Below are 13,371 nucleotides of genomic sequence, written 5' to 3'. Positions count from 1 at the left end.
GTGCTTTGGACTGTCAGCGGCATTCTTGCGGGATACAAATGCGGAAAGTCGTGCTCCTTATTGAGCATGCGAAGTGGTTCCCTGAGAAGGGGTAAAACACGTAACATAGCAAGCAGCACGTATAACAATCAGTGGTTAGGGCTACGCTTGGTCTTCATGTTGCAGCGCGATATGTTGCGAATGGGCGCTGGCTCTAGTGGTAGTGGGTCGAATGCGGACGGGGATCCATGGCTATTGAATTCGTCTGAATCATAACTGTCACTGTTTGACAGATCCGAATGGGTGGTGCAGCTTACAATGTCACCCCAAGGTCTCCGAAGGTCCGGCACGGTCACGAATAAGCTGAGCATCTGCTCTTCGCCGGTTTCGTTCGCCCCGCGGGCGAGACCGGCATGTGTTGCGAGCCTTCCCCGCCGGGGGTACACTCGTGACGTCACACGCAGCGGTTCGCTCGGCTGCTTGATGATGTTTCGATTTCGTCTTTGCGCTTTTTTGCTTATTTAAAATTATTTTCGAATTTGCAGAACAATTCTCCTATCGGGCGCTTCACAGGAGGGTCTCGGGAACCTAAATATTTTATTAGCTTGACATGGTCAAAAAATCGCCGGAGTTGCCCTTTAAGGAATAGAATGAATCTGTGTGGCCAAGTTCACGGACCGCTGCTGCAACTGCCCGAACGTGTTACCGGCACTTTGTGATGTACGGCTTTCCTCGAGGACACAGAAATTTGCTCATCCGCCAGCCTTGTATCGCTAACCTTCAAAGAAAGGGCTTCATCCCCAGAACGTCGGCAAGAGTGAGTACCACTCGTTAAACAATGACATAGGGAGTAGCGCTGCTTCCTGTCATCGTAAGCTTCGCGCACGTTATTATACGCATCTATCCCAAATGGCAGGAAAACTTACGCCCACTCTATCGCTGACGTATCAAGAATAAGTAAATGGGCGCACACTTGAATATATGCGCACTATATACGCACAATAAATGGCGGTACTACACTGATGGCGTGCGAATGCTCGAAGCTGAATGTTTTATGACGGTGCACAAGAGTAAGCGAGTTACTAGCGGTAATATATATTTGCTACAAGGTATTACAATGTACAAAATAGCCACGTTTCAAGCCTCGTGCGCAGCAAGAACAAATCTATCGGAACTGAGCACACCCGCGAGCGATTAGGCACAAAACAATCAGATAGTGGCCGCACCGAGGTACTTCACTGAGTCAGAAACTGACAAGCCACTGCTTCAAAATATTTGCCGAATAAAGAACAAAGAGCAAAACACATTAATCCTGACTGAATTCATGAGCGGAATGTTTGGATAGCTTGGAATACATATTTAGCCAGGCTTTTAGAACAAGCACCATATACGCTGCTTGCGCCATTTAGACATAGCTTAATCAGCTCCGAAAGCGCGTTTGCATGTTCTCTGAAGCTGTGATCAAAGCTTTGTGTCCTCCACCTAGTCACCGCCTACGATATCTCCGAAAACTGAGGTTTTCGGAAACAGAGGCGTCATACACTTCCATTGTAAACAAGGAGGCAACGGAGGCAGTTGAGGCAAGCAATCGACGTGTCACCACGTGATCAAACATGGCAGCGCCCACAGGGTTGCCGCGAAGAGGGTGAATACATTGTGATGCACACATTTTGAGTTAGAAAGGGTTTTGGAAACGTGACCACTTATTCTTTGGCTCACCCATGACAGTGTCGTCGACTTGCTGAACTTGTTTGAGTGTACCGTGAAGAAATTGAGGGAGGAAGTCGTGGTGGCCCTGTGTGCGTTTGACCCAGCCGATCCATACTGGCTCGTGAGTTCTTCTGTTTCCTACAAAAGCACGCAAGTATATGGCTGCACCAGTATCTTGAGCAATTGTAACAATATCTCGCATGGTAAATTCGCCAGCTCTGCTTCGAACCAACTCTAGCGGAGATTTCCTTTCATAATTAATGGGTGAACGTTATTCACAAAGTGAGTATTTTAACTGCTTGCTTCTAAAGAAACTGTTTTGAACTGAAGTTAGGCATTTTTATACTTCGTTATGCTAGTACAATGTAGGGCTGGACAATTGCAGATCAATTATATTGCAGTGCTGCATAGAAAAAAAAAAGTTGGAACAGTGTTATTGCTTTCCGACTTGTTCCTCACTCTAAAATATTTTTCAATGAACAAAAATCTGAAAATTCAGAATTCACTTCGATGGTTTTATTTCCTAAAAATTTTAACCGCAGGGAGTTCCTCTTATATAGTAGTATTTAACAAGCTTTGTCCTATTCGGCCATTCTGCCCACAAATGTGGATACCAAGCTTTAACCTCAGATTAACATTTCTCCAAGACCGTTTATATATGAAAAGAATGTAATAATACAGGGAAAAGTTAGCATTATTGTGTTTAATAGCTGAATCAGTGGGGGGTCAGGTGGGCGGCTCTTTCCTTTTGTTGCTGTGGGGTGTTACTATAGACTTCCATTAATTCAACTTTGGTTAATTGGATCTTTTGGTTAGTTTGAGTCCAACCAAAGCTTTCAGCTGGCGATCATATTTTAATCCTGAAATTGGTATTCACCAGATAATTCAAACTTGACTGCAAAAGCACGCCTTGTCATTTAAGAATGGGACCAGCTAACATTTATGAGGTCACTGCAAATTTTGAATGTGTGAGCCACTGCTGGCGAGTACGAATACCTTACAGGGAAGCAGGGATATCATGGCGCATGAACTGGTGGAGGCCGTCTATATTGGAACAGGCCTGCATTGCTGCTTTACACGAATTAGTTGCATTTCCTCAGTGACTGGCTATGATAATGTGTTGGCAACTTATTAAGTCATTCCTTGTGCGGTTATGCACACATCTGGGTTTTTTATGTTGAGGCGTCTGAGAATAAATCAGTTGTGAGGGTGCGCTTTTTGTCTCTCTTTTTAGTCCTCGTCTTATTTGGACTTCAACCACCATTTAACGAAAAGCTCTTCAGTAGTACTTGATATCTTGCTGTCTTCAGTGAGTGTCATTCAAACCATCTGCGCTAAATTTGCTTGTGGCTGACTATTGAAACTTGCATGTGATTAAAGGATATAAACAATTAGACAGCATTGAGGTCATATGCATCTTTTTAGCCAGTTTGGGTGCAGTTGTAGTTTGCAGTTGCACTCAATGAGATGGAATAGTTAATGGATCTGCGGTCATTTGTATGTATGAAATGCTGATTGTATAGAGCACAGGTGTAAATAATATTTCTCTAGGGGACCTCAAAATTGCAACATTGTGAATGTTTGTTGGCTAAAGGTATTCTCATTTAAGGATGCTAAAGATTTGAAACGGGCATTTTCAATGCATGCTTGAAGCTGTAAATACTGTATGCCTTGAGTTACCAGTTTCAAGATCATATGTGGATTTAATTTTTTTTCTTTTTACAGTGTGTGTCCGATGACAGTGACTCGGATGAAAATTTAGCTCTGGTGAAGGAGCTTGACAGGCTGCATAAAAAAAGGTATCCTACTTGAAAGGCTTCAATAATTAAAAGCATGGCTCATTCATACATCACTGTGTGTACTAGGTGTTTATGGTGCGGGCGGGATGAAAATCGATGCCTTTGATGCTGGCTGACAGGGTGATTGCGGAATAGAACGGCGAAAATAAGCGTTCAGACTCCAGAGTAGAGCAAAATATCAGTTTCGCAAAGTTATGCACTATGAGGGTCTCGCAGACGCACCTGCATTTCTGTGACGGCTTGCAACAAGCAAAAGTAAAGAACCCTCTTGGAGGACTGAACCACCGCAGTATTTCAAGTACCGTATTTTCCTGTCTATACGTTGCACCCCCCTCAAAACTGTAGTTTTTCTGGGAAAAAAAAGGCGTATATAAGTTCCATTGTTGTATAAGATGCACCTATTCATTCGGTAAGCGATTTGAAAAAAAAAAATACAGTCACGTCTCACTAAGAACGCAAATCACACACAAGCGTATGGGTGCCATTCTTAAATAATTGCGATAGCACTGATATCGACACTCCAGCATATTTTTGCCATCGTGGCCACCACGATTTTCCGTAAAGGTCCAATAACGATAACATCGTCCCCATGCGCCGTACAGCATGCTATATATGCAAGTGAAAGCGTGTGATGGTGAGCTGAATCATGCACATAACGTATACAAGTCGCACTGCACCGTTCCATAAGACGTACCAGCGAAAAATTCAGAAGAAAAAAAAACTTGGCTTATACATCGGAAAGTACGGTAGATATTATTTTAAGGAGGCATAACAAAGTTAAAGTAATGAAATTTTCCGTACCACCACCATTGCAAAAAGCACCAAAATTTACATAACCACCAAAGTTTTTTTTTTTTTTTTTGCACTGCCGTGTTATTTGGGTGTTCTTGTGGCCTCCTGCCTGTCCAAAATTTGGTCAGGGACTGTATTCATCTACAATGTTAACAATCAGTACATTGTTTCTACAGTCGGAGGCAGGAGTCTCTAGACGAAGAGGAACCCACCACATGACGTAAGCTGCTTTGTAGCATGTGAGTGTAAAAGCCAGATGAAGCTGATAAAATCTGCTCTTCCTCTGCAATAAGCTGCATCACATGGGGGTTTCTCCGTGTCCAGACTCCTGCCTATAATATGTGAAATCCGCCTATGTCAAATTTGATAAAGGACTGGGAACAGAATGCATTCTAGAAGAATCAAACAAAATAAAGTTGTCTATAGGTATCATAACTTCTGAAATTTGAAAACAAACTACTGCTATAGATTTGCCGATTCTATAATTAAATCGTCTGTCAAGGTAACTTTATTATTGCAGGAGCTGTATAATATAGAGTCAATTTTGGTTCTGCGATCACATGGAAATGAACAAATCAACAATTCCCGTTTAAAAATGGGAGTGGGTGCCAATTACACGACCCTCTGCTGTATTTTTAACATACCTTTTTGTTTCATGGAGTGCTTCATTCAAAGGATGTCTGTAAGCAAGGTAATGGTGAAAGCTCTCAAATACTTATGAAGTTTTCATGTAGCCCATCCAAGTGCTTCTGAGCTTTTCTTTGCCACTTTAAGGCTTTTTTGAGGTAGACTGCAACATAATTGTTGGCTGCCTTCTTAAAAAGCCTATTTTCAGGTAATATAAAAGAGCCTCTGTGAAAATTTTTGTTTCAAAAACAAGTGAGGGCATCAGAAAAGTGGTCGCAGTTTCACCTGAAAAGCGAAGCACCAATTGCAATAGCAAATTTGTAGAGAGCTATACGGAGTAATGATAGTAGCTTTATCAGCTGTATAAACTTGGACATGCAGCAGCACCGGCAACACGCAGAACTAATGTCGACGCCATCGCCGTTTTGCCCGCGTTCGCACAAAATGCGTGCGGCGTTGCTGACTGTTGCCGGGGCCTCTGATATAAATAGGCACTTGGTGCCGCAGCTAAAAGTCACCTCCCTTCCCCCCCCCCGCCTTTCGCGCGTCGGAAGAAGGTGCGGTTGCTCTACATATATGGTGATTGTAAAGGAGGAAAGAGATGCCTACTTCTGCAGCCCTTAAGGAAGCACGGCGCAGAACGCGCGTTTGTTCTCCGCCGTGGGTTCACTCCCCGTGAAAGAGCGCGTCCCTCGCGCCCTTTCACTCGCACATGCAGCATTCGGCGGCGCACGGTGACGATTTCATCTCCATTGACGTCATACGAAACCTCACGGCGACGCCGACGGCAGAAATCTGCTTTGGAGTGTCCATATAATTGCTATCGCAATAAAAGGCTTGCATAATAAGTGGGCATTATTGATATTGAAACTTGCAATTAAAAAACACCAGCAATGCCACTCGCCTGAAGTGATGCATGACTTCAAACGCGACACTTCCTTGGCGTGATCTTGAAGATTAGGCTGCACGTGGCATGCTGGAAAGTCTCGGAAATGATGGGCTGGGACTTTCCATATCTACTACATTACCCACCGCATTCATTCGTCGTCGACTTGGATTCTATTTAACAGCTGATAATAGGAAAATTATACAAATACCAGCCCTGCAGCGTTGCCAATGATTGCTTCTTATTAATGCTTTGTTGCCAAGATTACTCATTTTTCACTAATTCTGTGAAATTGAAACCTTGGTGCAACTCTTTTCGCAACTGCAAGAAGTGTGCTCATTTTCGGCGCTTTTATGTTTTAATATTTTATTTGAAGACATAGTAGCCACTTCGTATAATGCCATACATAAAATTAAAGCCTGATCACTGGTGTTTTGTGTGGATGTAGTATAGCAGTAATAATTGCTCAGAGAGTTTTTGAGAGTTCTTATGTGAAACTTCAAAGAAGGACTTCAAAGAGTATGAATGAAAGTAATAGTTTTCTATTTTTAGCTTAAGTACTGAGAGTAAAAAATCTGAAATATACACAGTATGCACCTGGTTCCTATACTTTATCTCACAAGCTGGTCGCAGCATTGTGGAAGCTGCACAATTTCTTAGCCAATAGGAAGGCCGAATGTCCCTCGAGATGTGCTCATCCGCGCCGCGTCGTCTGCTCAGTGTCTGCTTGCCACACTGTTACATGCTCCATGGTGGGCGGATTGACACAAACAATGTTTCGACGCCTTAACCATAAGCTGAGTTTACGTGCATGCGACTGCAGGGCTTTGCTTTCCCTGTACGCTTTCCTGGCAGATGCTGTGCAGCCTCCTTTGCAAGTAGTACGTGCGAATGCCCTTACAAATGTTCACCTGCGCCACAGTGTCTGTTCGGCATCTACTTGGCGTTTTCTCGCTACCGTCATCACGTACTATGCTAGAGCGGGGTAGTAGATTAATGATGCAGTGAATAATTACGCTTATAGCGTTCCATAACCAGTTTTACGGTTTGGTGCCGTGTCTGTAGTCCTAGCAGCGTGAAAGCAAACAGCCGATCTCAACAATTACGCCAAAACATATGTAATGATTTGACCTCAGCTTGAGAGGGGACTTATTGATGACGGATAATGCCACTTGCTTCATGCTGAGAAGCCGGAAAGCCAGTAACAAGTGCGAATTTGTATCGAAGCGGGAAGTCTGCGGTGTATGGGCGCTGCCATCTTGTCAGTTAGGGTGGCTATTCGGTTACCGGTGGTAACTGCCACATTAATTCACAGTATACGATGTGCATGCGCACAGGTCCTAACATGTCATGCATCGCTGTCTCTCTCATGTAGTGAGCAAAAATAAAGCTCTCGTTAGCCAATAATCAGCCAGTTACGCCCGGAACTATGTGCTGCTGTGCAAGTATTTTGCCTTGTGGGGATGCGCGACTCTCACGCATCCCCTGATGTTGTTTTCCCCGCATGGCTCCTGTAATCTGGCTTCGCCGCGTAGCTTTACGGCGGCGGAGTTGCACCGTATTGCGAGAGATGGCGCTAGTGTTGCGCTGCTAACGCCACCTGATGGCGGGGGGTTAGGCGGGCGCAAAAGGGAGAAGGTTGTTCGTCTTTGGGTTAGGATCGGTGAGCGATGCGAACGTCCCGCGCGTGCGCCGATCCATGCTTCGCGAGACGTCTCGCGTGGCTTGGAGCGGGGCACCGGTATGGACGAACACGGATCGTTCGAGCGCGCCACCGTTCGCGTGACTGTACACGTGAACGACTAGGCGATGGTGTCATAGCATAGGGCAAACGTATTCGTTCGCTATCGGGTCGCGGTGAGTCGGACTTTCCTTGATTTGTCGTGCGCCCATGTGAATGATCTATTGGTTGTAATTCGGCTAGTGTGTTTAATGTATGAAAGGTGCAATAAATGCCCTTTTGATTGTTTGCACTACTGTGTTGTCGTTCCTTTGTCCCAAGAGCATGTGCGAGACCCCACAGCTTGTATATGCCTCGTACCTTCGGCAGTGCTGCAACTAGCCTTTGAGATGGAGTATAGTTCAAATTTTTGTAAGTCGGATCATGCAAAAAAAAATTATTGTGATTTGTTGGCGTGAATACTAGCCAAAGTAATGTCTGTGCTATACAGGAAAGCAGTAGCTTCGCAAATGTGGCAACTGGTAAGTTCCTATTGTACAGGGAGCATTTATTTTTACTCATTGCAGCAGGCACCTGGTTTCTTTTTTCCTGCATTCTTCAGCTTCGCCAAGCAATAGTTGTTGAGTATTGAGTTAGATCAGCTTTTCTAGGGAAGCAAGGTGATGTACGTGTTCAGCTGGCGCTGGTGCCTCTACATGCTTTGTTCAGTTCTTGTGCAGTTCTGTACATTAATGTGAAATGTGGCACAATATTGTACGGTAATAAATAAGGGCACTTGAACAAGCGGTGTTCAAAATGTAAGAGCTTGGACAGCTAGTAAAGCTCGGTCGAAGGTCAGTCTGTAATCGACGGCATGCATTTAGGTGGGTGAAAACCCTACACGACGGGAAAAATTGCTCGTAATAGTTTGTGCTTACGCTGTCGAAACGCTGATGGATAAAAGCAACTCGTCGGCGGTAAAATAAAGTTTTAGTTGATATTAGTTGAACACAATTATCAAAATAATGTGAACTCGTGAGCATCTATCATTGTTTGAGACATTGTTAAAGCAGCCTATACGTCTGATCAGAAAAAATGATGATCTGAGAGAAGCTTCTTTGTCTTCGCTGCTGCTGCCATTAAGAAATTATTTTGCAGAGTCCACCAAAGCGGAAATTTTTAGAGATTTTACCAGAGATGTGCAAGGAGCACTGTAGGCTGATCTCAACAATTCCTCCAGTCGAAGTTTTATTTTTTCTTACTCCCCAATCTGCCAAACATTGTCATATCTGACAAGTAGCTAAAGTTCGATCATCATTTCAGATGTTGCTTGTAAAATTGCAACAGCAGTTGCCATTCATTAATTATTCATGATTCATTTATTCAAATAATTCAATAAATTGCAAAAACACAGAAAAACTGTCGATCCAATTGATCGATATTTATAGGCGCGGTTAAAAAAAAGTTCAGCACACCTCCGAGCACCACCACTTCACCACATTCTACAGTGGGGACTGTGACAAAGCGATGTCATTTTAATGTTTTGATTAAGGTTATGAACTAGTTACCACTCATTGCTTTCACATGGCTTGCACATTGTAAAGGCTGCATGTATTTTGCATTTCCTTTCGTAACCCTTTGTTGGACAGTGCAGCATATACGTTCCACTTTTGTGATATGCACAGAAACGGTCTTCACAAGCAAAGGGACACACTTATTTCTATCTAAAGGTTCCAACACTTCATGAGAGAATACTTTTGGAAGTGGGTGCCAAGAGGCGACAAGTGCAAGAGCTGGAAAAATTTTTTTCATTGTTGGAACGCTTCCTGGAAATGGCCCACATTTGCTCACACGAAGCCGAGATGCTCTCGAGATGCCCGATAAGCTATTCCTCCTTCCCACTTTTAATTTACACCTTTAGCTCGCAATAAGCACCCATTTTTGTATCTGGAGACGATAGCTAGTACACAAAAGTCGGCCATGTCAGTGCATGCTCAAAAAGGTGCCAAAGCTATTTGTGTTCAATGCATGCGCCAGATAATTACAGACACACTTTTTTTGAATGACATGTGCAGTGCCACTTTGTCCATTGTATTTCGGTGTGTTTCCCAAAGAAACTGGTCAAATATAATTTTGCATTGAGACCCTAGAGGGTCAGTGGAACAAACACATCCCATTTAAAAATAAACGGCTTGTTGTATGGAAGTGAAACTACTCCTGAGCACTTAATTTACTCTTACCACTCAATTTCAAGAGTTTTGGTTCTCGAGGGAAGCCAGAAATTATCTTGCATTGAACCTCTTGAGGGTCAGCAGGAAAAATGTGTCTCATTTGTTTAGACTGCTTAACGTCAATGGGATGAATACGTCACACTTTTTTAATAAATGGCTTTGCGTATAGAAGTTAAATCGGCTGTAAACTTTTTCTAAGCACGTCATTTACTCATACTGTCATTGTCATGATCCTAAGATTCGTCATGGTGCTCCAGATAATTGTTAGCAGTTTTTTTATAATGTGCAAGCTCCTCAGTGGTCCGCATGTCTATCGCATGCGTGTGTCATTGCATGCGTGTGACATTGCATGTAAGCCTGAGTTCTTTTTTTTTTAAACGACGGATACCACCGCACTAGCTTGAGAAATAAGAAAATATTCTGTATTCTATTCGGGGAGAGAGAGCCAAGCAAAGGAAAGGCAGGGAGGTTACCCAGCTTGGTGCTTAATATGTAATCCCTCTGCATGCTTAATAATCTAAGTATACACGAATGCTTGCATTATCAATTTGTCACATAAGTTAAATATGAGAAATAACAGCACCAATTTAACTGCTTTGTTTTTAATCGTTACCTTGCTGCAGGAAGGAATGGCACCATAATATCTTGCACAGCGAAATCACTCATGAAAAGGTCGATCACTTAGGCTGTATTGAAGAAACCATTGAGAGGCTGGAAAAGCTGATCTTGGATAAAGGTGAGAGCTGAACTATTTTCTTGTCTATGGCTGCTGAGTTGGGTTTTCAGTAGAGAAGTTCTCACACAAATTTTTATAAGGGGGCTTCATTAGCTCTTCATGTCTAGTGCTAGCCTCGAGACGACTGAATGGCACATTCTTGTGTGGGACGTCAGTTGGGGGAGTCTGCGTTGCCATATCGCACGCATTTGCTGCATGAATGCTTGACGTGGTCAATCGACTTGCCCTGCTTATGTTTTCAAAATGTGGAGAGTCTGCAGGTTTGTAGTACTGTATCTTCAGAATTTTTGAAATTCAAGAGAGTCATCTTTGGCACTGTGCTTAATTTGGATTGCTTGTGCTGTTGTCTGGTGCACTCAAAGTGGTTTGTCAGCCCTTTTTTTTTTTTTTTTACAATGAACTGCATGATTTGCTCTTCTGTGTGCTGTCTCTGCACTGCAATATGGTGTTGGCCTACATGTAATGCACCGTGCATGATCAGTCACACGCCCCGTTCGCCACAGAGGTTTCAATTTCGTTGCCGCTCCGCTTTTTGAGTGTATCACAAAAGATGTTTGATGCTATTCTCAAGACATTAAGTGGTTTCTGGAGTGCGTTAATGCATACCGTGCTTGTTAAAAGAAATTGTGTGGCTGAGTGTCAGACCACAGATTTGCCTGACATTTTGTGCATGTTTCACTTACAACAGAAAGATTTGCCACTTTCCGTCAAAAAGATAAGTAAGTACAAGAAGGGTACATTATCAATTCATTCAACTTCAGGGTTTTTCAATACCCAAAAAATTACGCAAACGCGCATCAAAGCTCTGTCTACATTTTAATTCCATCCACTAGTTTACATCGGTTATGAAATGTCTTAACGTCTGGTAGAAGGGCAGACAAAATTGGTGGACAAATCAAAGTTACGTAGTCTTGTGTTACAGTGCGCATCTGCACAAGCTAATTTAAAGTAGCATGCGCGTGTCGTGCTGCACTGTGTTCACGTGCAATATCAGTCAGCTCGGTGTGACCTGATGGTGTTTTTTTTTTCTCTCTCTCTCCTAAGATTCGTCCAGCGGTACTTAGGTTAATATATAAATAGTTGTTTTCAATGTAGCTTGTTTTGTAAGCGTGTCGCACGTATTTGAAGGTAAAATTAGAAAATTTAGTAGTTTGGGTTTGCCGGTACTCGACTGAATAGTAGCTGGAGCGCTAAACAAATAAGGACGAAGAATCTGGCACAATAAAATTTTCTATGCACCATGACAGCGTAAAGGGACACCAAAGGCAAATAAAAAGTCAAGCTAACGTGATAGAGTAATGCTCAAGAAGGTGTAAGGTATCTACATAATCGCGAACAGAGATTTCGTAATCGAGAAATTGAGGTAAATCCAGGACAAAATAAGAGACTCCCCAGGGACATTCCGGTACTTACCCGATGACGAAGGCATTCCTAAAAAAAATTGTCACTAGTACTCAACCACTCATATATTAAAGAGATTATTTCGTTGGATTATAAGACGGAAGAAAATACAACTTGTCTACTTCTATTAGATTCTTAGAACAAATAACTTTTTGGCGTTACCCTTGATAACGACGTGGATAGCGCAAAGGTTTCGTTTTCGCTTGACTCTGCGTTGCGCGCTTTCGAGTTTCAGTAGTTCTGATATCGCGTGATACTACGCTGGTGTTACTGGCTCGCTAAACTCGCACTTGAAATTGCAAGCAGCAGAGAATGTCACGTCTATGTGATGACGCGGGATGCCCGAACAGTCCGCACGACGGCATGTCGAGACGGTGATCAGCTTCGTCACCCACATCGCATTGCTGGAGTGCTCGCTGCTTTTGCACTCGGAAGAGCACGTGTCGAGGCCGCCGTCGTAGTACATAATGGCGCCGGCAGCGCGAGCCCTCATCAGCATGCCAGGCTCATCGGAGCTTAAATCGCTGAAATCGAGCCCAGCATCGTGAGCCAATGTGTCATGGTCAGTGTCGTCAACAATGTCCATTGCGACGAGCGTCGACGATCATCATGTTTACGATTCGGCACACACTTTTCCTTCCGCTTTCGCACTGCCGTCGGCTCTGTCTTGGCTCTGTTTGTGGCCACGTGTCTGCATTTTCCGCAAAAAGGCGCTAGCGCCGTCTACAGGCGGACCTTTACTCACCGGCGGCACAACGTCACTATGAGACCATGACTTCACCACTCCTCGCTCAGGAAGCCGGGTGATTTGAATGGCGCTAGAGGTATGCGGACGCTTCAGACGCAATTTTCTCATAAAAGAAGTTATTTCTTGGCACGAAACAACCGTTTTGAGGTTTCTGTGATCGTATTTTAACATTTCACATTCACCTAATATTTGCCTTTAGTGTCTCTTTAAAGACAAGTTTTACAGTCGAACCTCGATACAACAACCATGGATGTAATGCATTATTGGTTATAACAAAGTAAATTAAAAATGTGGTTTGCCATTCTCTACAGTCGAACCCAGTCGAACCACTGGGTTTCCCAGTCCAAAATACTAGCTAGGAAAGCGGAAAATGCTAGCATAGTTCACATAGCTTCTAGTGCAGACCTCTCCAAGATTGTTTTTAATTTGCTTTATTACATTGATTGCGAGCAACTGCGTGCTCATGGACACTGTCATGGCCGATACGATTAAACATGACAGCTCCACGATGCTGCACCTCTTGCACTTCAACGTAAGAAGCTTAAACCAAAATTATGACAAAATGATAGCGCTTATTAGTCGACAAAGCGTGAAATATGACGTTATAGCACTATCCGAGACATGGCTAAAAGATTGTGAATTCATAAACATTAGTGGCTACCAATTTGTATCCCTTCCAAGGAAGTCAAGCTCCCGAGGCGGCGTGGCGCTGTATATATCATCCCGTCTCACCTTTAAAAAAACTTGAAAAATTTACGGAAATAAATTTAGAACTAGAGATGTTCTTCGTAGAGATGCAAAA

At 43.3% G+C, this 13,371-nt stretch overlaps 1 protein-coding gene across 1 annotated transcript in view; it reads left to right on the top strand.

Annotated features, from left to right (window-relative positions):
* LOC119444752 (uncharacterized) overlaps positions 1-10,431 on the top strand; it is an 87,618-nt gene extending 77,187 nt beyond the window's left edge. The window contains exons 10-12 of the mRNA XM_049664729.1: positions 1,708-1,810; positions 3,415-3,488; positions 10,308-10,431. Of these exons, the coding sequence (XP_049520686.1) occupies positions 1,708-1,810; positions 3,415-3,488; positions 10,308-10,431 (301 nt within the window). The remainder of the gene's footprint in view (positions 1-1,707; positions 1,811-3,414; positions 3,489-10,307) is intronic.
* The last annotated feature ends 2,940 nt before the right edge of the window (positions 10,432-13,371 follow it).

The sequence above is a fragment of the Dermacentor silvarum genome, chromosome 3 (assembly GCF_013339745.2).
Source record: "Dermacentor silvarum isolate Dsil-2018 chromosome 3, BIME_Dsil_1.4, whole genome shotgun sequence".
Lineage (NCBI taxonomy): Eukaryota > Metazoa > Arthropoda > Arachnida > Ixodida > Ixodidae > Dermacentor > Dermacentor silvarum.
This window is presented reverse-complemented; position numbering and strand designations above follow the sequence as displayed.